The sequence below is a fragment of the Ziziphus jujuba genome, chromosome 10, assembly GCF_031755915.1.
Source record: "Ziziphus jujuba cultivar Dongzao chromosome 10, ASM3175591v1".
In the NCBI taxonomy this organism is placed as follows: Eukaryota; Viridiplantae; Streptophyta; class Magnoliopsida; order Rosales; family Rhamnaceae; genus Ziziphus; species Ziziphus jujuba.
In genome coordinates, this window is record NC_083388.1 from 772,464 (window position 1) to 796,219 (window position 23,756).

The 23,756-nt window shown below is 34.9% G+C and overlaps 2 protein-coding genes across 5 annotated transcripts; one reads left to right on the forward strand and one right to left on the reverse strand.

Moving 5' to 3' along the window:
- Window positions 1-1,494: 1,494 nt before the first annotated feature.
- Window positions 1,495-4,220, forward strand: LOC107410224 (aluminum-activated malate transporter 2). Its single transcript, XM_048468169.2, has 6 exons — window positions 1,495-1,765; window positions 1,880-2,020; window positions 2,311-2,583; window positions 2,714-2,832; window positions 2,997-3,140; window positions 3,351-4,220. Exons 1-6 carry the CDS (start codon window positions 1,495-1,497, stop codon window positions 3,837-3,839), a joined length of 1,437 nt encoding a protein of 478 aa, XP_048324126.1. The 3' UTR covers window positions 3,840-4,220.
- A 268-nt stretch (window positions 4,221-4,488) lies between these two features.
- Window positions 4,489-23,502, reverse strand: LOC107410238 (TATA-binding protein-associated factor BTAF1). Of its 4 annotated transcripts, none has more exons than XM_048468893.2 (30): window positions 23,347-23,494; window positions 23,159-23,175; window positions 22,894-23,045; window positions 22,643-22,737; window positions 22,206-22,420; window positions 22,053-22,107; window positions 21,506-21,587; window positions 20,009-20,328; window positions 18,365-18,473; window positions 17,632-18,235; window positions 17,320-17,452; window positions 17,107-17,175; window positions 16,434-16,645; window positions 15,343-15,583; window positions 14,987-15,160; window positions 14,156-14,581; window positions 13,627-14,067; window positions 13,127-13,246; window positions 12,589-13,044; window positions 11,160-11,698; window positions 10,039-10,531; window positions 9,895-9,963; window positions 8,540-8,644; window positions 7,930-8,160; window positions 7,576-7,839; window positions 7,212-7,261; window positions 6,625-6,734; window positions 6,468-6,550; window positions 5,399-5,611; window positions 4,489-5,223 (listed from the first exon to the last, which is right to left on the reverse strand). In XM_048468893.2, exons 3-30 carry the CDS (start codon window positions 22,940-22,942, stop codon window positions 5,056-5,058), a joined length of 6,126 nt encoding a protein of 2,041 aa, XP_048324850.2. In that variant the 5' UTR covers window positions 22,943-23,045; window positions 23,159-23,175; window positions 23,347-23,494; the 3' UTR covers window positions 4,489-5,055. The 4 variants fall into 4 exon arrangements, with proteins under 4 accessions (XP_048324850.2, XP_048324848.2, XP_048324849.2 ...); XM_048468891.2 differs by having other exon boundaries at window positions 17,107-17,170; window positions 17,309-17,452; XM_048468892.2 differs by lacking the exon at window positions 23,159-23,175 and having other exon boundaries at window positions 17,107-17,170; window positions 17,309-17,452; window positions 23,347-23,502.
- Between the last annotated feature and the right edge of the window lie 254 nt (window positions 23,503-23,756).

A 23,756-nucleotide genomic window follows, 5' to 3' on the forward strand; every position in this document is an offset into this window, starting at 1 on the left:
CAAATAATCATCTTTGAAATATATTCATACATACATACACATATATACATATATATTTATATTTATATAAACAGATGACAAAAATGGAATACAGAAATTGATAAGAGGGATGCGCGTTACAAAGTATAAAATAAAGAGTCGGTGATATATTTTCTGTGTGTTTTTATTTTATAGATCACTTTAGAACCCAACCGAAATGCTAATTTGGCTTTTCTTGTTATATATATCTTAATGGCTTTCCATTATATATATATATATATATATGTGTGTGTGTGTGTGTGTGTGTGTGTGTGTGTGTGTGTGTGTGTGTGTTTGTGTGTGAACGTATGATGGAATATATGTAGTTAGTTAGATAGATAAAATGTTTTAAAAAAAAAAAAAAAAAAAAAAAAAAAAAGAAGAAGAAGAAGAAGAAGAAGAAGAAGAAAAAGAAGCTAGATACAATCAATGCATTAATTTCTACTGATATAGTCATAAAAAAGATCAGAAGAAAATTACTACAAAACTAAAACAAGAAAAGAGATAAGGGGTAAGAGTTCTCCTCTGCGTTATTTGGATGTACGTACAAACCAAATTATTCTGTACATGGATGCATTCCATGTTGTGTATATGAGGTAGATGTTATAATTAGTAGCTTTTAATGATAATATTGCTAACTAATTATATAACCACTCAATAGTAGTATTATAATTAATGAGGTCTTAACCTTTATAAGAAGACAGTGATATATTTATAATTCATTAATTAATACATAGCCGCATTCATAGATGCTTATTAATTACCTAGTCAGCATTCCTTTGAATTCAAAATTTTAACACAGCATCAAATATTGAATTATGTGCATGACTGGCTCTATATCCAATTAAAGCGACTATAAGTTGAAATTTGTTGGAAAGCACCAAATTTTATTCGATAATCTCCCAACTCTTATATATAGGAAAGTAAATTGAATTATCATAACATATTTTACAAATTAATGAAATTGGATGTAAGATATGTTCTAGATTCTCTCAGAAATCCAGATAATAAAAATTGGTGCAGTGCAGACCTTATTTGACCCTATGACTCTCAAACAGTAACACCCTTATATATAATATTATATATACATATATATATATATATATCATAATTGAGACTTCTACCCTTATACTTGTAAGGTCAATCACGTGGTGTAAATCCATTATTTCTAAGCTCACTCACATGCATTATTATTACCCGATCTCTTTCTCTTACACTCTCTTTCTTAGAAATCCATTATTTTATTAGTTGCCAAACAACTTTTTGCACTTATATATAGAGGGCATTATTATGAGGTATTGGTACTCCACAGAGAGCATATCCAGCTCCTGCTAAACATTAATATTCAGTTTGCATAGCTGCTATAACTCTCTCCAACAGCTCCCCTGGCCTCCTCTTTCCACTACTCCTTCTGGACTGTTGTTGGTCTAGCAAGCTAGCTAGCTTATTACCAGAATAATAATATTCTATCTGTCCATGGAAGTGGAATCTCCAAATCATCAAGAAAAAAGTAGGGGCTGGTTCAAGTCTTTGTCTGAGAAGTTATGGAGTAAAATGGATGATTTTGTAAGGAGGCTAATAAAACTAGGAAAAGATGACCCAAAAAAGATTGTCCATGCTATCAAAGTTGGACTCACCATCACATTTGTGTCCATTTTCTACTACTTTGATCCTCTCTTTGATGGTTTTGGTGTTTCTGCTATGTGGGCTGTTTTAACTGTTGTGGTTGTCTTTGAATATTCTGTGGGTAAGCTTTTGCATTAACCTCACTATTATACACATATATGTGCGTATATATATGTATATAAATCATATTGAAAAAAATAAATTAATGTTTTGTCATTGTTTCCATGATGATCAGGAGCAACACTTGGAAAAGGTTTGAACAGAATGCTGGCAACAATGGTAGCCGGAGCTCTTGGTATTGGTGCTCATCGTATAGCAACTCTTTCAGGACATACAGGAGAGCCCATACTTATTTCCGTTTTTAACTTGATAGTAGGTAAGTATATATTATATTATATATATGCATATGTTCATATAGTGGTTTTCACATACGGATATTCAGATTTTGCTAAAATCCAGATGCAGTAATTGCATACAATCTCTCAATGTAGAGAAATTGGCGACTTGCAATACATCTGGGCATCTTGATGAGAAAATTTGTATACATTATAGATAACATTTATTTGAAACATATAACTTATATACATATTTATATATATATATTATATATATATATATATATATATCTCATCAAGTAATGAAGCATATATGAATGTTTGGCCGCAGCTGCAACGGTAACATTCGTGAGATTCTTACCAAAAATGAAGGCAAGATATGATTATGGGTTGATGATGTTCATATTGACCTTCTGCTTGGTATCGGTTTCCGGTTATCGGGACGACGAGGTGATACACATGGCAATTAAAAGGCTAACAACGGTGATTATAGGCAGCTGTGCTTCTGTGATTATGTGCATTTGTATTTGGCCTGCATGGATTGGAGTTGACCTTCACAATCAGATTGCTACCAACCTTGAAAAGCTTGGGAATTTCTTGGAAGGTATATATATATATATATATGATTATCAATACATCAATCTTATATATATTCTATAATTATTATTGGTATTATCTGCATGCTTATAATAACATGTTGTTGTAATTAACGTGCATGGTTTTTCAACTTGCAGGGTATGCAGATGAATATTTTAAAGTGTCCGTAGATGATCAAGATGGGAGATCAAAAGACAAGTCATTTCTCGAGGGATATAAAAGTATTCTCACTTCCAAAAACAGTGAAGAAACCATGGTAGGTGGTTTATCTATATCAAACTATGTTTAACATTATTTTTAAGATTTAAATATTTAAAATTATGTTAAATTATCGTTGATTTCAACAGGTTAAACTATTAAATGTGAGTTTAATATGTATATGTAACTATGTTTAACACTTACATACATAAAAATTCGCAGGCTAATTTAGCAAGATGGGAGCCACGTCATGGTAGATTTAGATACCGTCATCCATGGAAACAATACCTCAAAGTTGGAACCTTAGCTCGAGAATGCGCTTACAAAATTGAAGCTCTCCATAGCTACCTCCGGTCTGAGATACAAGTATGATCCATATAATGCTTGTTTACATGGAACAAAATCTCAAATTTATTTAACACATACATCTAATTATTCTTACTTTGAAATTATATATGTAGTTATTCATATTTATGTAACAATATTTCAAGTATATTAATTCTTTCATATATAATTAACTATACATGTTTCATGAGTCATGACCTGACATATATATGATTTTACAACTCCTTACAGACACCTCCAGAAGTTCGCAATAGAATAGTGGAACCATGCACAATGATAAGCAAAGAAAGTAGCAAAGCGTTGAAGGAATTAGCAACCACAATCAGAAAAATGACAAGATCTTCAATTCCTGATATCCATGTTGCAAACTCTAAAGCTGCAGCTGAAAACCTCAAATCCATTCTGAAATCGGGTTTGTCGAAAGATGTGGATCTACTCTTGGTAGTACCAGCTGCTGCAACTGCTTCACTACTACTTGAGATTGTGACTTGCACTGAGAAAATTGCTGAGGCTGTTCATGAGCTTGAATCCCGTGCAAGGTTCAAGAGGGCCAAGCCAAGAGTCATACCAGATCATCAAGATGATTCTTCACATCATCAACTTGATCAGCAAGGAATCACTAATGGGTCCCATGACCATCATGATGATTATGTTATTACCATTGATGGAAATGGGTACTCATCCAACCAAGTAGTACCGGCTTCTCGGAATCATGTTTAGTGGGGTACATAATGCTCATAGTTATAGGCTTTTTTATTTTTATTTTTTTTCTTAAGACAGCTGGGGCACGTGCCTCACGTGTCCAGAATTTTTTTTAAATGCTTCAACCACCAACTTATGCACATAAAATAACGACGTTTCTCTCTTTTATTCCTTTTTGTCTTAATTGACGTTTTTTTCCTTGTCCCCCCACATAGGAGAGAGAGAATGTTGCATGGATTATACATTTGAGTTTTGTGGGTGGATCAAGCATTTTATTTGTAATCCCTTCGAGTTATTAATAAAATTATTCTACACCCTTATAATTAGACAGAAGAAAAGTCAAGACCATCTGGGTTATTTTTATTTTCATTTTATATTTTATTGGTTTGTACCAGCAACTTTTTCCTCGGTTCATAGGCTGTATATTTCCTTTCAAAACCACTTTTCTTTACGGAATTTCTGCTCAATTATGAATCATTTTGTAACTCTAATTGTCTAACCTATTTGATCTGTTCAATATTTAATCCTTGACAACGATAAAGAAAGTACCCGTTTATTAGAACTTGAAGGGGAATTAAAGTTAAAAGTAGCCTCTATACCATTGCTACTGGAATCAATATCAACTGAAAAAAAAAAGAAGGCCACGCACACGCACACACAGAGAAGAGGTCCAAAAGACAAAGTATTCTTTCAACTTCATTTCTGCTTTCTTGTTACACTGTAAAATAATCATAAATTTTATGATGTTCAGAGTCCAAAATTTACGCTGCAACCAGGAGCCACAATTTTAATGCTCATAGAGAATTTTAATTTATTGCCAGAGAGCTCTAACTTCAGCTGTCCACATTATGCTTTAAAACTGCTTAAGAGAATGAATTTATGAATGAAATTGCTCTAATGCAATATCCATTTCAAGGATTGATGGATTTAAATAGCAATCAGAGAAGCTGATTGTATTTACAATATCCGAAAATATACATTTCTCTTCCCTTGGCAAAACCTTTCTCGGTCAACATTTCCACTATCCCTCACGCCAGGCTCCACCTCCATAGAACCTGAACCCTTTTCCGACCTCCAGCAAAAACATGAAGAATATGGGACAAAATAAATACAGGTAGGGTCGCTGGTTTAGGGTGCGGCGCTGGGCAGAAAGAGCTATAAAGTTAGGGTGGGTCAAAATTTGGGTACTTGCTCCAGAAATATACACTCTGTACAAAAGTGGAATCCTGCATGTTCAACCGTTGAGCTTTGACAAAAACTGACTCAAATTGTATTCTTCGGTGTACTGCGATTCATCCCAGAGTTCCTCCAGGCTACCAAGGATGGCTTTTAACCCCTTCTTGTTGCCCATTAAAGTTGGGTCTGAGATGTTTCTATCTGTTCGCTTTGACACAGAAGTTCCCTGAAAAGACAACAAAATTAATATCGTATCCTAAAATGATATATTTAATACTATCGGTGAGGGTCTACACTTGCTCATGTCCATATGTAATTTCTTCATATCTTGACTATATGAAGAGGGACCTACATTTATCATATTAAATTTTGGCATTGATGAAAGGAGCAAACACAAATACCTTTCTAGAGGTTTCTGCAGACGCAAAGAGATCAAGCAACTGGTCTGTATTCATTGTCTTCATACTGGCATTTTCTGAATTAATGACTGCATTAGCTACTGAAAGCTTAAACTTTTGCAGGCTCATAACTTTCTCTTCAAGGGTGCCACGCATTATTAGACGATGGACGTTAACAACTTTTTTCTGACCCAACCTGTGTGCTCTATCCATTGCCTGTAATCAAATTAATGAAGGGAAATATAAGGTGCAAATTCAAATCTGTCACTGAGAGAGAGGATCATCTCAGACACAGATACATCTAGTTTCACGGTGACCTCTAAAATAGGGATGAAACATTTAAACATATCTAGAGAGTTTCCTGGTGACCATCTAAAAGACATCTTCCTGAAATATCCAAGGAATGCTAAGATCTTAGGAAAGTCCAACACTTAAATACACTTCTAAAACTGAAAACAAAAGCAAAGTGATTACAGGAATATCTTAAAACCAATCCAGTCTGTGTAACCGATGATAGTTTTTGCGAAAAAAGTTCAAATACAATCTTATATTCCCTAATATATTCACATCTAACAAACAAAAGACTTTCCATGCAATACCAATGATTTTCACCGTGTACTATATCCATACGACTTGAACCAATATATTGACACTGAAATTGAAACCAACACTTGTCAAAGAGGGTTGCTAAATGAAATGGGAGAGAAAAATTGTAATAGAGAAAAAGTGAGACAAAAAATAAAAAACTAAAACAAAAAGAAGAACCAAAAAAGAAAAAACAAAACCAAAAAAAAAAAAAAAAAAAAGCAATGGAGATGGAGACGGAGTATCAAAGTCAGGTATAGCCTACACACTAGCACATATAACCTGTTACAACACCTGCTAAACTTAATGCAAAAGAACTAGCCAACTGACATTGGATTAAACCAAACTACAGCTCAGATTGTCCGGCTTGGTGCCTCCCTAAGTTTCATTGGCCAAGTGTACATTAGCTCAAAATGCAACATATCCACTTCAATTAGTGAAACTCTCGATTGTTAATCCTCAAAGATAGAACAACTAACATAATTACCTGGTGGTCTCGCATTGGATTCCAGTCATGTTCCATAAAAACGAGGGTATCTGCAGATGTCAGGTTCAAGCCAAGCCCACCAACTGAAAAAAGCAATTTATTTCAGTGACTTCCTGACTGGATCTACTTTTCTAAAAGTTAAAGGAATTGAGTCTACCATGTGTTGTGAGCAACAAGGCATCAATTGTAGGATCTGAATTAAAAGCTTTAACAATTTCAAAACGTCTTTCAGGTTCAACTGATCCATCCAGTCGCAGGTAAGTCAGACTGTAATACACATGTAAATTGTAAGCAAACTGTGTAGCAGTGCGTGTTATATTTGCATTCAATCCCCTAAACAATATACAATCTCCAATATGAATCAGATTATTTAAAATGTCTTTCAGGAGAACAAGAAGGTTTTATAAGGCTTAAGGTGTACTCAAGAGTTGAGACAGAGATGTAAATCTCGAGGCAAAATGAGGAAGCCTCGAGTTGAACACAGAAAAAAAAAAAAAAGAAAAAAAAGAAAAAAAAAAAGAGAGAGAGAGAGAGAGAGTGAGAGAGGAAGAAGAAGAGAAAAACCCACTAACAAAATCATATAAAAATAAATTATTCAGAAAAAACATGTAATAAAATTAATTGTTTCTCAGTTCAATAGCTCCACCAGATAGTCTACAACTAAGTGCATTACCAGTAAAATGTGTACATTTGAGTGTTTATGGCAGTAAGCATGCTGTAAGAAAATGAGAACTAAAGACTAACCTCTTCATATGGGTTTGAAACAAGTCTCTTTCAATTATGTCCAAAAAGGCCTGCATGAGATGCCATTATAATAAAATAGGTAAGTCGCGAATAAGAAAAAAAAAAATATCATAAATCCCCCTTAATGTTTGGCATATTTGTGAAAGCTACAACTAATTAGAAAATTACCCTCTAATTTTAACATAAGTCTAATTTTATCATTTAAAACTAATTGTGGTTAGAAGATGGGAGCTGTTTGATGTACTTTTAAACTATAAGGGAGTCCATTTAGTGAATTTTATGACCGGTGTATGGCAAGGTTTAAGAAAAACCAATAACATTGTAGTCACAAAAAGATTAAATGAAACTAGAGTAATTAACATACTTTATGCTGAGCAAATATTAAAACTCTATGCTGGCCAACATTCACAGAAGATTCAGAATTAGGAGCATCAACACCTATCCCACACTCTTCCAGAATCTCTTGAAGTGCAACCAGTTTGGGAGAGTGGCAAAGCTTATGCAATTCTGATATAATGTCAGAACCTGCAGGTAACAGCTCGGACAAACAGCAAGCAACTGAATCTGGAATCTTTTCTCCAAGAACAAGCAACGGATGACCACATAGTTTTAGCAAATATTGAAGTGCCTGAAACATTAACAAAACAAGACACCTTACAATTTAGGAACTTGACAGAACCTTGAAGTAGAAAATTATAAAAATGAACGACTATCTCACCTGGAAAACATGTGAAGATGCCTTAGATGAAACACCACTCGCTTCTCCTGTATCTGCAGACTCATTAACTTTTACCATGCTTGAGATTTCTTGTCTAACATCTGAACCAGAAAATTGCTCGTACAATTTTAATTGTACATGGCTCAGGTCACAGTATCTGTCCTGAATAATTTTCTCTGGCAGATCAGACAAGACTTCATCTTTGGTTCGACGAAGGAGGAAGGGCATAACCTATGAGATTGAAAAATCCTTTTGTCAGGAAATTATATCATTTTCAACATAAGTTCCTTCAGTTCTCCAGAAAATAACTTCCAATGACCAAGTTCTCTCAACAGAAAAGATTGTCACATAAAAGAACTTCCCAATAAAAATCCCAGTAATTAAATCCTAAGAAAAAATTAACATATGCTTCACTAAACTATCCATCAACTTCCAGCAACAACCACAAGGCTTAGTAAGATAATGGAAACGAGAACAGGTGTCATCAATCAATTGGGTTGGCATCCGCCAAGCAGGGGCAACCATCAATCTTCAACACCAAGCTATAGAAAGTAAAGTTACCTTTTTTTCTCAGATGGTAATTTTCCAAAACATAAGAAAAGAAGTTCACCTGCTTATGCAATGCTTCCATGGCCAGTGCCCCAGCTTCAGCATCCTTGGCAGAACATTTAGGATCCTTAGCTGCTACTAGCGGTTTTCCATATGTGGCTTGGAACTGGCCAGAGTAACATCAATCGACAATTTATTTTCGTATATCAAGCTAACAAAGCAAGGCGGAATCAATTTAAAGAAAGGTTAAGCATATAAGTTTAGCAATGCAGACAAGCTATAATAGGTATTTTCTTAATAACTATACTTTATTAGAGATCGTAACTCAGGATTTTATTAGGATTTTGAATGATTTTTCCCCAAGTGAACTAGCTTCCTTATTTCATTAGTTTCCTGTTCACTTTAGTTTCCCTTTTCCACTTGATGTTTGTGATAAACATTCTTTCTATAACCTTAAATAAAGACCCTTGAACAAAGCAATTAAATTCTCTCTGAAATTTCCCTCGCCCTTTCTTCTGATTATCCTCCCGTTTCATTAAATCCCAATTTCCCTCTTCTCTATCCTGGAAATAGACTAAATTTCTGCTTCCCAAACGCTATAAAAAGTTGCTATAATACACCGTTTGCAAAACCACTTTTGTTTACATCTAATACCAACAAAACTAGGATTAGCTGCAAATTTGATATGGTTATCAATGTAGTAGATTTGTATTGTTACTGAGATCTCTTGGAGCCATTTTTTTTTTTTTTTTTTTGGTTTTTTTTGGGGATCATATAAAGTAATTCCCCCCCCCCTCTCTCTCTCTCTCTCTCTCTCTCTCTCTCTCCCTTCCTTCAGGCCCCTGTGTCTCGAACCTATAACCTCTCAGTCCTAGGGGTGAGTAGCTTACTGAACCAACCTCACCTGACAGAGCTTTCTTGTTGGTTGTGCCTTTTTTGTTGGTTGTGAATGTGTTGATTTGCATTGTTACCAACAACACTGAATTAGTACTGGTTATAGCAACAGTACATTTGAGGAAAAAGCACGAGGTGAACTGGCTGGAGAGTTACTCAAGGCAAAATGGATGTTTTTGAGGTGCTCTTTTCATTCAGAGGGGTTCAAAATGGGAACCTTAGTGCATCTCATTGCCTAATTCTACATAAAGAAGGTGCTTGCAATTTTAAGGATTTAGTCAGGGTAATCATGGGAACCAGTAGAAGATCTTAGCAGAAATCTAAACTTTCTAAAGCAACAACAGATATCAGTACCAACTAATCTGAAGATAAACAGTTCGACACATTCAAACCTCAACCATTATGCTTCCACTATAGCTTAAGTTCACTGCAAGAAGCCCTTAACTAAATGGCATACAAGTCCACATAATAGTACACGTGAAATTTTGATATTTAAACAGATGGAAAGAAAGAAAGATGCACCTGTCTCTCTGTTCCGAGAAACCCTGGCATTAGAAAATCGAAAAGGGACCACAAATCCATGATATTATTCTGCAACAATGGAAAACAATTTTTCAGAAATCTTAGCACTTAAAAAATTAGGGTAATTTGAACACTGCCACGAACCTGGATTGGTGTTCCACTCAGTATCAAGCGGTGTTGGGCTTTCAACTGCTTTACTGCAAGTGTAATTTTAGATTTTGCATTCTTGATGATGTGTCCTTCATCTAATATACAGTAATTCCACATAAGCTTTCCAAGATAATCAGAGTCTTTACGGACCACATCATATGATGTTATTACCACATTATGCTTATTAAACTGTTCTCGAAGAGAAATGCGCTCTTGAGCAGAACCAACATATTGAAGAGTAGAGATTACGGAAACATCAATGTACTTCTCTATCTCGAATGCCCAGTGTCCAACAAGTGTCGATGGGCAAATAATTAAAGATGGTGAAATGCCCTCACTGTTATTCGAACTACGATGCTCAACTATATCAGACGCCACAATAGCTGATGCCTGAAGTGTCTTACCAAGCCCCATATCATCACATAAAATTCCATGAAGTTTAAAACGTTTTAGAAAAGCCAACCAATTTATACCTTCTTGTTGATACCTGGAACCAATTATAAGTTAACAACAGTTCAGAACAAAATGTAACTTCTATGTGTATTAACTTAAGAAAGTTGGAGATAGAAGGCAATTTTGGTTGCTAGTTCTAACCAAAGAGAATGAAAGAAACAAATTTATAAGTGCAAGAAAGATCATTTCTATAACTAACTCGTAATCCGGATATTGACAAATACTATCCGATAGGTATGTATCAGATTGAAATAATTTTTTTCTTTTTTTTTTTTTTTTTTTTTTTTTTTTTTGGGGGGGTCCATATACTAAATTATAATTCATGGTCCTTTAATCTTCATAAAACAGCTAAAGATGCTGCTTTTAAACCCAGCACTCCAATATTGAGAAGAAAAAGGAAATCTTATAAGTTTCGAGGTTTTAAAACAGATTCCCATGCTTTTCTTGGAGGCTACCTTGGGAAGTTAGATCCTCTCCTCCTTCAGCCTTAAAAAGCATCAACTAACTTTTAAATGCATGTCAAACAGCACCCAATTAAAAACATCTAGTCATCTGGATGTAAGTCAAAAATCTTAAAATTTGGCATGGCATCTTGATTTCATAAAGTCTTAAGTATCTGAGAAGAAACTGTTTTTACTAATGTAGAAGAGCATTATACCTACCTCCTCAATGTCACTTTCAAGTCAGTAAAAAGTTTGTAATCATCAATATGGGAATTGTCAAGTAATTGCTCAAGAAACTGTGCATCTTCCGCACTCCTAGAGAAACTCTCACTCAGTCCAGCAGGTGGGGGTAGGCCTCTTGCTAGTGGAAGAAGAGGAACAAGAGCAGCAAAACTATGTGTTACGCTCTGTCTGACAGATTGATCACAATCACTCATACACCTTAGAAGAGGAACAACTAAAAAAGGAGCATAGGGAACCAGCTCAACACCCAGCCCCTGCACAAGCATGCTAATAAGCATTCCAGCACCTTGTCTGGCACTAGCAGAAGTTGAATCGCCTAACATATGAATGGAATTTTCAACTACAGCTCCCATCACAAGTACTGTCATTGACTTGGCCATTGAAGTAATACACCTTGAAGAAGCTAATCTAACAGCAACATGGGAATGGCGAATGCAATTGAAAAGGCATGGGAGAAGGGTGAGCAGCTTTGGTTTCAGTGCATCATCCAGCAAGGGAGCAATAGCGCGTACGACCTACAAAGCAGAAGTAAAATCAATCAAGGCATTATATATATACTTTTAATAGTAAATAATGAAATGAAATTAGGGGTTTCATATTGACAAGTCAACTATTCAAGAGACTGTCAAATTAACAATTTCACATTGCATGATAATGGCTATCACCTTAGTTACAAATAAGGTAACTTGACTCAAAACCCTCGAAGTACGATTGATGAGGAAGAAGAGAAGAAAAATAACAAAATAAAATGAACAAACAAACAAACAAAAATTAACAACATAAAAAGCGAAAAAAAAATTGGGTCCATGTGAAAGGCTAAAAGGAAAACTAAGATGGCCCTCTTATTTTATAACTTTACTCCAGTTTTCCTATGGTAGTTTAGAACCCATAAGACCCTGCCCATCATTTTACATTTTGTTGGCAGAACAAGATTATAGAGGTTGAAGATAGACTCCAAGAAGATGGATTATATAAATAACAGAAAGCTTATACTTACACTGTGCTGGCTTAAGAAATATACTAGAATGGAAACTATGCTAAAAACTTAAGACACCCTGTTTAGAGCTAAGAAAAATAAGCACAATCGAAAGATGTATATTTCTTGAAATAAAGATTAGTAAAGAAATACAAAATTTGCATCAAGAAAGCATGCTAGAAGAGAACAATCTAATTGGATAACATAATATGTCAGCTAGAGAAGTAAACAGAAATGAATGTAACCCACGACAAGAATTATAATGATACATAATGTCCAGGGTGCAATGCTTATGTGGAAGGAATTAGCATGGGAATTGTATATATGAAGAAATAAATTGATAAAAAATTATCTTGTGTACATGCAAATTTATGGGGCAATAAGAAATAAATAAAACAATAAAGACAAAAGCTGTAAGATTATAACAACCTGGATATTATTTATCAAGATCTGAGGATCCTTAACAGCGCCAATAGTTTTGGTAATTTGCTTCTCATCTTCAGTCAGAACTTCTGTGAGACAATCCCACATTTTTGGAAGCTTGTCAAATAATGAAGCACCAAACTTCTTACATAGATGCCTCAATGCAAGTTCAGACCCTCGTCTGCTAATAAAGCCCTCAACTTTTGACCGGTCTTCACCTCCAGCCAGCATCTGAGCCCTTGATTTCTGTTTACCAGTACCAGTCCCATAGGAGAGGAGATCCTGATCATCAATAGTCTCCATGGAACTAATAACAGCTGCTTGTGGTGTCTCACAAGGATCCATGCATGTCAAACTACATATATTCTTTATTAACTTATCATTTGGGTTAGGCTTCCGTGAAATACAATGAAAAATAAGCTCGGCAAGTGCCTCAGCTGCTTTCTCTTGTAGTTTCTCCTCCTTCAAAAGGAATTTAAGAAACGTTAATATCAATATCGATGTATCCAGCCATGATGAAAATATTTTGTATCTAGAACAGTACCTGTTCTCTTCTAACCGAAGCCATAAGAGGCAAAATCACAGGATTGAGGCGTGCAGGAAGCTCTGACATCCAAACTACTGAAGCAGCAACTAAAGCAGAGACAGAAACATGCAGATTATTCTGCATATTGTTTCAAAAAAAATAAATGGGCATATCAGACAGAAAATGGAAAGCCATTATAACAAACTAAGGGAAAATAGCAATAACCTCCTTCGAGGTTTGGCATATTACAGAAGCCACGAGTAGTTTAAAAACTTATATGTTGTTTTCTCATGTTTAATTTTAGTTAACGAAATGGACTAATTGATGAATTCTAAAATTATAATGGTTGATGAGTTCTAAAACTTGCATAGGCATCAAACTTTAAGGGATCAATGAAACTATCCCTTAAAACTAACATAATCTCAAGGGTAAACTAACAGCAGCCACCTATAGCATTAAAAAAAAGGGGTAAAATAAATAAATAGCATATGATAAAAGAATGTCCATTTGCAACATACCTGAACACATTTTAAATACCCTGAAGTTGTCAGAAGTCGTTGTTTTGCTGATTCCACCTCATCGACATGTCTTCCCAAAGTATCATTGCCAACCTTATCATCAGACAAGGTTGGAATTTTTGATGCAAGATTTATTGCATCATCAGCACTCAAGCGTTCCAATTCAAATTTTGTAGTTGATAAAAAATTATCGAACATACCCGATGATTCAATGGCGCGTAATAACTGCGCAGCCTCACTGCACATCTTAGAATATGTTCTTGAAAGCTCAGAATAAGGAAGAATTGAATCTTTCGTAGGGAATGCAGGGTCAGAGCATGCTAATAAATCCAACAACCAACTTTTAAGATGATTGGGAAAGCTCGGCATGACTCCAGGGTTTTCAGAAGCATCCCAGCCATTTATCTCTTTGAACCAAGAAATAAGAACCATAGATGCCACCTAATACAAATGGTAGATTAAATAAAACTACAAGAAATGAGGAAGAAAACTTGCTTATCAAATCAAACTCGAAAGGCAGACCTACTACCTGCCGCTGGACACCAGATAAAGAGGTAAGTGCATTGCAAATTGGATCAACTACATATTGCATAGACTTCTCATGCAGCTTAGATGCAAAAATTCCCAATGCTGCAGCTGTAACAACTCTTGTATGAGTTACTGATGTTTCCACATCAGCACCAACAATTATCTTAAAAGAATTGGTGGAAGCATCTCCAATCCTTTCCTGTGGAATAGTTGCCTCTGACGATTCCAAGCCAATGTTTCTATGAGACTCATTTTCAAGCATCACAGCTCTCATTTTTGCTGCTGCTCTAACATGACTTTTTCGAGGAAGAGCAGCAGGCCAAAATAATTTTGTGGCATCCAATACTGAACCATATGGAGTAGTTGCAAGTTCTATCCATGAAGACATATATGAACTTGCAACAAGTTCTAGGTCCTCTGCTGGGCACTGAAATCAATCAAAAGGAGTTTATCAAATCAGACAACATATTAACAAATGATCTTAGGAAAAAAAAAGTCATAAACCATAAGAAAAGAATAGGGCTTTATGCAGTCCAGAAGCAAGCAAGAGAAAAGGTTATAACGAAAGAAAGAAAGAAAGAAAGATAAAAAATAAAAATAAAAAATAAAAAATCTAAGCATAGAACAGGTAGGAATACATCAAATACAAACTTACATATGAAATATCCTTGATAATTTTGCAAATAACATAATTTCATGCGATCACAATTTTAAATACATTCAGAAATATTTACACATATATGTGGATGGACATAGATATGTGGAAACCATTGAATGAAAGAAGCTCAAGAAGAAACAAGCACCAAGGCCAGATAAATAAAACAGCAAAAACCTTAACAAGGAGCCTCCAAACCCTCTCTGAACATTGCACAATTTCCTCATTTGATTCCAGCAGCAAATTCTGGAAAACAATTCTAAGGGTATCACCCAAAATAAAAGATGGCCAAAATGAAGCACTTGAAGACTCGGAAATCTTCCTTTTGTATCCTGCTTCAAGCAGTCGCTCCTGCAATTAAAAACCTTCATTACTTGTACCATATACAAATATAATATGATACATACAACTACAGATTTGTAATGCAATCCTTATGCAAAACTATATATGTTGAAGCTGTTTCTCAAAACATAGCTCATATGATATTCTCACTGGATTAAGTAGTTAACAGAACAGAACCAGGCGCAGTTTACCAAAGTGCGAATAGCCGAATAACGGACTGATGTGATACTGTGCCTCATAAAAGGCCATAAACGTGGGGCCAATGTTGATAGCATAAAAGGATTTTCTTGTGTGTATATTTCTTCTCCAGTATCATCAAGCTCATCTAGCTCATTCAGATCAAACTCTTGGTTCTCTTTTAGTGACAATGTCCCCATCATTTTAGGAATAATTTCTTCTTGGGAATAGATTTCAGCCAACAGATTCATAACACTGTAAAAAGTTACAAACAATTTCAAACGATATAAACATATAATTTATTCAAGTTTTCAAATTATTACACAGATTCAGAAAATAACACACCACGACCAAAAATTTTTACTTGTTATTTTCTACGTTATACAGAAACATTTTAAACCACCAGCTTGGTCATGCATTAGAAAAAAAGGGTGTACATAGATACAAATGGAAAATCTTTTCTACAGAACACATTTTTCAAAGAAATATTACATTTATTCTTGAAACTTTACAACACTAAGAACATTCAAGAGAAATAATGTTAGCATGGTAACAATTATGGTAATTGAAGGTGACAAATGGAAGGTGATAGGCAGCAGGTAACTGTGAGAAGGAGGTGAGATAACTCTGAGGATCCCAAGAATCTGCCAGTGGCTCTCAGACATTGGCATGAGACTGATTGCAACCAATAGGTGATTAGCAGTGGTGGTTTAGCAGAGGTGGTGGTAGGAGTTGGGTAAGTAACAATAACAAGGAGATTATCCCAAAAAAATAACTTCCACATTCAAGAAAAAGAAAATGTTGTCCTTGCTCTTTTAGGGTTAATCTTCTTTCGGCAAAACATTGGAACTAACACTGGAAAAGTGGAAAACATTTTCCAGAAGTTTGTGTTCTGTAAACAACAGGAATGGATAGACAAATTATGTGTAATTCATGAAAGTAACTTCTTTGTTCACTGCAGCATAACATTGGAACTAACACCCACATCCCCTCTGTCACTCTCCTCAATAAAATTGCACCAATTAGCATATTGCAAACATTACCAGAAAATGACTTGCTATGGGAATACAAAAGTATAAGAGAAGATCAGAAGATCAAAACTTACCTGCTAGTAGATGGACTTAAATCGTCCAAATCAAGTAAAATATCCCAAAGTAGCATTACAATAGAATGCAACATGTGAGTCTGTAACCCAACAATGGCAGATGCTGTTGGTATTAAAGCCTCTGCAGCTACTGCTCGAACATCATCATCAGGGTCCTCAAGCCCAGCTTTACATGCCGGGAGGACACGTCCAAGCAATTCATGAAGCATCTCCTAGGCGGAAGGGGGGGAAAAAAAAAAAATTGCACAATAGATCAGAAACTACAAAAACAGTTGCATGCATCTTGAGATTTCTTCTAATTGGCAGTCTACAAAGCTGTAATCCTCCATTCTAACAGGAAAGAGTTAGAGAAATTTGTTAGGCTAAAAATTTCCAAGTCAGAACAAACATGTGATGTATTTATTATTTTGTTCGCAAGAATGCTTATCCCATGATTTGATCCTCCTAACAAAATTTTCGTCCATCCTCTTTTCCAGAATTAAGCATTTCATAGCTACTAGAGTGGGACCTTGCTCCAGTTGCAGTTATTTTAAAATAACAGCTAAGAAAGCAGCTAAAAGGAAGCGGTGCTGCCTGTGGTGGGATAACATTGTCCACACACTCAGACCATCAACAAATGAAATAATTTGAATTGTAACAAATCTAGAATTATGCTCAGCAGATAAATATTTACCTGCCGTACAGCAACCAAATACTTGATACCCAGCAAGCTTCCATGACGAATTTCCCATTCTGGTCTACACTGAATATATAGAAATGTAAGCAGCATAGGAAGAATCAACAGAAGCACATAACACCAAGAAAGAGAAAAACAGAAAGAATACACAAACCAATACAACCAGCCATACTCAAAAGATTTAAAAGCATGTCCTTACATTAAATTTACCTGCATCTCCAGCAAGATATTCAATGTTTCATGAACTAATGTGGGATGCATGTACTTGAACACGACACCTAATGCCTGTGCACAGGTTTCCCGTACTGGGGCAACAACCTGATCAGATACATAATCTCCAAAACTGTAACAATGTAAAACAAAGTTAGTGAGTAGTAACATATATAATCCAAGTCAGCACAAACATAGAACATTCTAACAAGCACCATGCTATATGATAGATAGTTTTATTGTTCAAAATCAATTTGAATATAAAATTTTCAACATATAAGCTCAAGTCTATAAGGGAATATAAAACCATACCGGTCTAGTGACAGAACACATAGGAAACGGATTGCACAATCTTGAAGAAATTCAGAATTCTTAAGCCAAGAATGCCTAGCCAGTTTGACAAAGTTCATGAGCTCATAATTTTGAGCAGGATTTTTTTGAATATCATGTTTTTCAAGTGAAATTTTATTATTTTTGCAATCCATGGAATCAGTTGTATCAGCTGCTTCTTTACTTGAACACCACACAGCGTCAATGTAAGATTCTGGCTCCACCTTAACAGAACTGGCATTAAAATTGCCATGCTCTGAAGGCAAATTCAATCCATCAACTTCAGCCTCTAAGCTTACACCCAAATTACAATTATTGCTAGCAGAGACAACTGTTTCCATCCATGGACATGATGCATCTTCAATCTTCGCCCTTTTCAGACTTGGTTCAGACTCATATGTTGGAAATTGCATATTCAAATCAATCTCTCTCTCTCTCTTAATTGTATAAGATGTATATTCATCTTCTAACTCAACAAATGATGCACCATCTGAGCTTATTTCAGGCATAAATACTCCAGCAGAAGCACCTTGATGGGTTAAAATTTCTCTTAAAGCCATTACACTCCCATGACGAACTTCCCAGACTGATAAAACATAGGCAGAAGTATTATCATTCAAAAGAAAAAACAAATGAACGGTTGATCAAGATACCAGCCCACCATAAAAAGTAATAAATAAATGAACAAAGAACAAAATTTAGTAAATAAGCTAACCAGGATCAAACATATCAAGGATCAGTTGCTCAACGAAACTCTGGAAAGGCCACCAACCATCTTTGTCGTTTTCAATGTTGTCTTCTTCACGGTTAACATCTATAAATGCCTACAAAGAAAGATAGAAATTCACATCTAAATGAAGAATTCGGTACCCTTACACATAAAAAGCAAAGGATAAGAAAAGAAAATAATGAAACAATTAGCAATCAAAAATAATAATAATGATGATGACGATGATGATAATAATAATATTTGATTTCCATCTAAGATAAACAAACAAAATAGTATATCAAATCAACCAATTGCATACAGAACTCAGGTATGAGTATGTTATAGAAATCGAATACAAATCCCAAACATATGGCATTCTAGTCATGTATATACTAAAAAATCCAGTCTAGGAAAGCTTTACTATTAAACTAAACTCTTTATTGAAAGAGCAAAGGAAAAATGAAAAGTATGCATACTACATAAACATTCTTTTGAAACATCATCAGACTGCTAACAATTTCTTGCTATACCCTCTGACACCAACATGAATACAAAGTTTCCATGTAAAAGTAAATTTTAAGGGAGCATTTAGTAGGAAGGATGGAAGTAGCAAGACCAAGGAAGAAGGGCGAGGATAGACTGTAAATATACCTTACTTCATAGGAAGGAGAGAATAGTAAAGGGGGTGTGGAATCCTTCCAAATCCACTGAAATTAATCCTTTTACAATGGATGGATTAGAGGATGGAAAGAAAAATACACTAAACAAATGTGTGCATATCAACTTGGTCCAAATTAGTAACATGACAATTTGTGAGCGTTACTAAAGAATAAAGTTGTAATCAGGCAACAAAGAAACTCCTTTCTTCCTTTAATATCATGCTACCAACTTTTTTTTCCTTCTATCCCACCAAACGATAGAAGGCATCAAAAAAATTTTTCATCCCTCATATGCTATCCATTCTCCGTATATTCTTTCCTTTGTACCAACATAGGTTGAGAGGTTCTTGCTTCCTTCTTCCAAATTTTCCAAGATGCCATCCCTAGATAACTACAACTCAAAATCCTACCTCTTCTTAAAAGTTACTTTCTTATTCATATACTAGAAGGCCAACTAAAACCCCACCCCACAATCAGTAATTAGTTGGATAAATTATTCTTGCTTTCTCTACATCAGCAAGCTTTTAGAGAGAAAGAGAGAGAGAGAGAGAGAGAGAAGGGGGGGAAAAAAAAAGATCAATTGCCTCAAAACCCTGCCTCTAATCCCTGAATTAATGGAGCATATGTGCCTTCATCAGTCAAGCTGATTTGATGACCAAGCCAATATGGCCACCTAAACAATCAATTACTTGTTCATAATAAACATGCTTCAGGAATTTTACAAGCACAAAGCAATACATCTATTCAAGCCTGCTGAGCTGAGGAATGTTTTTAATCTTATAAACATATCGCTTGCCACCCTTAAGAACTTCCTGCATGAGAGTTTCTCTATCACTCCTATATGACAATATAAGCCAGCAAAACCATTTACCTCAAGAAAGTAATCACATCAGCAGCTTCAGAAATTTCACAATTACTTACTTATGAACTCCAAATGAAAGAGCATAACATTTAAAATTAGGTAGGACATGTGACAAGTTAACATAAATACCTTTTTAAGACGTGATGTATCAGGACATGAGCCTGGTGTTGGCGTATTTTGAGTATATGAAACCTCCACATCCCCATCCTCAGACCAACCCTTTCCTTGATCTTTTGAATTTACTTTAGCTTTACGTTTTAGAAGATTCATCTCCCTTGGACTTGGTCTTTTTGATATTACGCTAGGAACCATATTTGCAACTAGCTGCTGAATATTACGTGAAACATAAAGTCTTTGATTTATTCCATTCCCATGAGAGTTCTGCACAATAAGGTCCTCATCTCTTATCATATCATTAACATCCATGAATTGCTCGCATACATCCAACCCTATGTAAAAGAATAGTGAGCCATTCTATAAGGACACCACATTTAATTATATATTAAATATAATGCAGATGCTAAAACATGTATAAGAAAGGACAAATATAAAATATAGAGAACCATTCACTATTTCAAAAAAAAAAAAATGAACAGGAGATGTAAAGATATAATGAGCAATCCTACTGTCTAGGCCAATGAACCCCTTATGATGATCCATAACATGGATATTACCCAACAAAGATATTTAAGTTATTTACACCAATAATAAAAGGAAATAGGAAAGATGTCCTCTTGCAACTTAATAATTGGTAAGTCTAGAAAAATTTTAGTTTTATTTCCAAATGTTTTCACAACAGTTACATTCAGGGTGCAATAGATTAGTTGAAGAAGATGAAAGCAATTGATGTGCACTTGTTTTTACTGGTTTATAGCAAGAAAATGAAATCATCTAATCCCATAGCATACATATTTCGAAAAATAAAAGTAAATAAAAAGCTATTAGCCAGTGTTTGTCAGGTTTGTTGAATTGTATATAAGTATAATTTGAATGGAATGGAATATACAAAGGACAAATAAGTGGTAACTAGACAGAAAAGGACAAAATTATTGGGCAAACAAGATTTTCCAATGCTAATCCCTCACAGTTCAACCATCAGACTTCAAAACAAATCTCTCTCTCAACCCTGATAATTAACAGCAAATTTAGAAGGAGCCCCCAAATCAGGCACTCAATTAATTAGCAAAACGAAGTTGTAACCAATCATCCTCATTCCTAATACCCATCAACCTCATCTTCCAAAGTGCTCAGTGTTTCATAACTTCCTAAGTGCATTAAGAAGACCAAGATCAGAAAGGCAGCCCAGACTAACCAAACCAATAGATTGCCTTTTCCTATTTTGACCAGAACTAAATGACTAAGGAAAACTTAGATTACTAAACCAAGGGGTGCTAAATGATAAAGATTAGAATGCCATTCATTCCACAAATTCTGCTCCAAAAAAAACAAGTAGAATGATCCCAAAAAAATCATTCCTGTTCTGTCCACCAACAAAGCCTCGCATGCTTGAAATGGCAAGAACCACAAAACACCAAAATAAGCCCAATCAGGTTGGCAAGAGCCATCAAACATCTTTTGTCTGTTGGCCAGCACATTGTAAAGTTATGCAAGCATTAGACTACTAACCTAAACGACGTCGAAGATGTTGCTTCTGGCGGGCCATTCTTTCCCTTGGATTCTTCATATTATCATTTGCAATATCATACTCCTGAATTCAAAGATGATATTAGAATTTCTAGACTACGTGAATCATAGGACAGAAGGAAATGGACATTAACTAAGGAAAGACCAACCAAGCTTCTGTGTATGAGTCTATGGAAATCAGGAATTTTTTTCCTTTCTCAATATAAAGTTTATTAATAACACAAAAACATGTCATAAAAATTAGAGAGGCTGACAAATCCTCAAAGAAAAATAAATAAAGAATCAGCTGATTTGTCACTCTCTCTCACTTCCATTGATCTTATAGGCTCAAAATATAAAATTGTGAATTGAGAACAAAACCAACAACCACTATGCTATTCCACTTATGCTTAAACATTCCATTAATTCCAAACTAAATGCATTTTAAAAAACAGCAGATACAAAATCCATGCTGTCGTACAAAAATGACAATATAGTTGAAATACAAACTACTCCTTCACGTAAGTTGCAAAAACACCCATAACATTACCTGTCCCCCAGATGCCAACAGAGCTCCAAACTCCAGCACCTTGTTGATATTAAAACTGTCGCAGGAAATAACAAAAAACAAACCGATCACCCCCCTGTTTATTCACAAGCGTAAACTGAAAACCAGGTCCATCAAATTTCAAGAGATACCAACCTTCTAAACGAGGCACATGCAATGTTAGAATGAAAACGAGGCAGCACAACCAAATTTTCAGCAACGCCAGAAATTCCAGCCTCAGACATTTTAGATTGAACCCAAGAAAGGACTTCTGTCACAGATGTGTGCTTAACGTTCTCAGCAATTGCTCCAATAGCATGAGCCGCAGCAACTCTTGTATCCCAGTTTTTGCTTCGAAGATAATGAGAAACCTAAGAAGATCAAGAATTTGAGACAAACAATGGATAAATTATTACCCCGCAAAAAATAAAATCCAGAAATTGCAACAGGACACTAATTACATCCCCAAAAAAAATAACAAAACATACTATAACAACCAAATGTAATTGAATTACTGATTTCAAATAGAATTATTCTAGAAAGTAAAAACCAAAGTTTACCCAAAAAAAAAAAAAAAAAAAAAAAAAAAAAACCTTTTTCAAAAGAGAGGTAAGGTCTTGAGGATGTGATTTGGCAATATCCCCTATCTGCCGAGCAGCAGTAAATCTTGTAGCCTGGGACGAACCAGCTTTTTCCAAGCAATGCCCATCAGTTATATTGAAGAGAAAATGTGTCAAAAAAAAATCAATTTTTTTCAAAAAGCAAAGCAGAAAACTAAAACAAATGCATTACATTCATAATAATTAAAAAACAATAAAGAACCAAAAAAAAAAAAGAAACATACTGTCCAAAAGAGTGAGGAGGCGGTGAAGACGAGAGGACTGTTGGGCCATAATAGGTCATCCCACCGCTTTTATTTTTTGCACCACCAAAGAAAACTCTTTAACTCTTGGTACTAGTCGCCAGTCTTTACTATCCTTCCTATCTCCTTAAGCCCTACAAAATTCAAATACAATTTTTTAAAAAAGTTAAAGACATTTTTACAACCAAAAAAAAAAAAAAAAAAAAAAGGCAAATGAAACGCCAAAATTCTAGGGTTTCAGCAAAACCGTTTCGCAGCGAATCTCTGAGTTGGAAAAGAATTCGAATAATTAGAATGAAAAAAAGAAAAAGAAAAAAAAAGTTAGAATTTAGAAACAAAAAGCAAAGATAGAGTGAAGAAATTGATCGAAAGCAGTGGCAGATCAAGTGAGGGTGTTATGCAGAAGAAACAAAAAAAAAAAAATTGAAATTTTACCAAACAGAAAGCAGAGGCTGAGGATGCCTAGGTTTACCACCGCGAGCTCTCTATGTCGCTCAATTTTGCTCTTCTTCTTCTTCGAACAGAATTATAAATAAATAAATAAATAAAGCAAAACCCTTTTTTTTTTTTTTTTTTTTTTTTTTTTTTTACTTTTCTTCTTCCCCCTTCGCTTCTCTGTTCACGAGGGCCTTTAATAAATTTTATCTACTTAATCGTATACGGTGATTTGCGAGGCATGTCGAAAAAAAAAAAAATAAAAAGAATTTCTGAGGAAGCCCGACAAAAATCTTTATACACTCCGTCAATATTTTTCCAATTTTTTCTTCTCGTAATTATTTTTTGATGTCCGATAAAAATGTAAATATTTTTAAAAAAAAAAAAAAAGGAAAAACCCAATTATTTTA

Excerpts from the sequence above, each read along its gene's own strand:
- LOC107410224 (XM_048468169.2), top strand. The coding sequence starts at position 1,495 with ATGGAAGTGGAATCTCCAAATCATCAAGAAAAAAGTAGGGGCTGGTTC. Across the intron at positions 2,021-2,310 it reads CGTTTTTAACTTGATAGTAG|CTGCAACGGTAACATTCGTG; the intron begins GTAAGTATATAT and ends GTTTGGCCGCAG. Across the intron at positions 2,584-2,713 it reads GCTTGGGAATTTCTTGGAAG|GGTATGCAGATGAATATTTT; the intron begins GTATATATATAT and ends TTCAACTTGCAG.
- LOC107410238 (XM_048468892.2), bottom strand. The coding sequence starts at position 22,942 with ATGGCCCAACAGTCCTCTCGTCTTCACCGCCTCCTCACTCTTTTGGAC. Across the intron at positions 18,474-20,008 it reads ATACATCACGTCTTAAAAAG|GCATTTATAGATGTTAACCG; the intron begins GTATTTATGTTA and ends CTTTCTTTGTAG. Across the intron at positions 5,224-5,398 it reads CTGCAGAAACCTCTAGAAAG|GGAACTTCTGTGTCAAAGCG; the intron begins GTATTTGTGTTT and ends TTGTCTTTTCAG.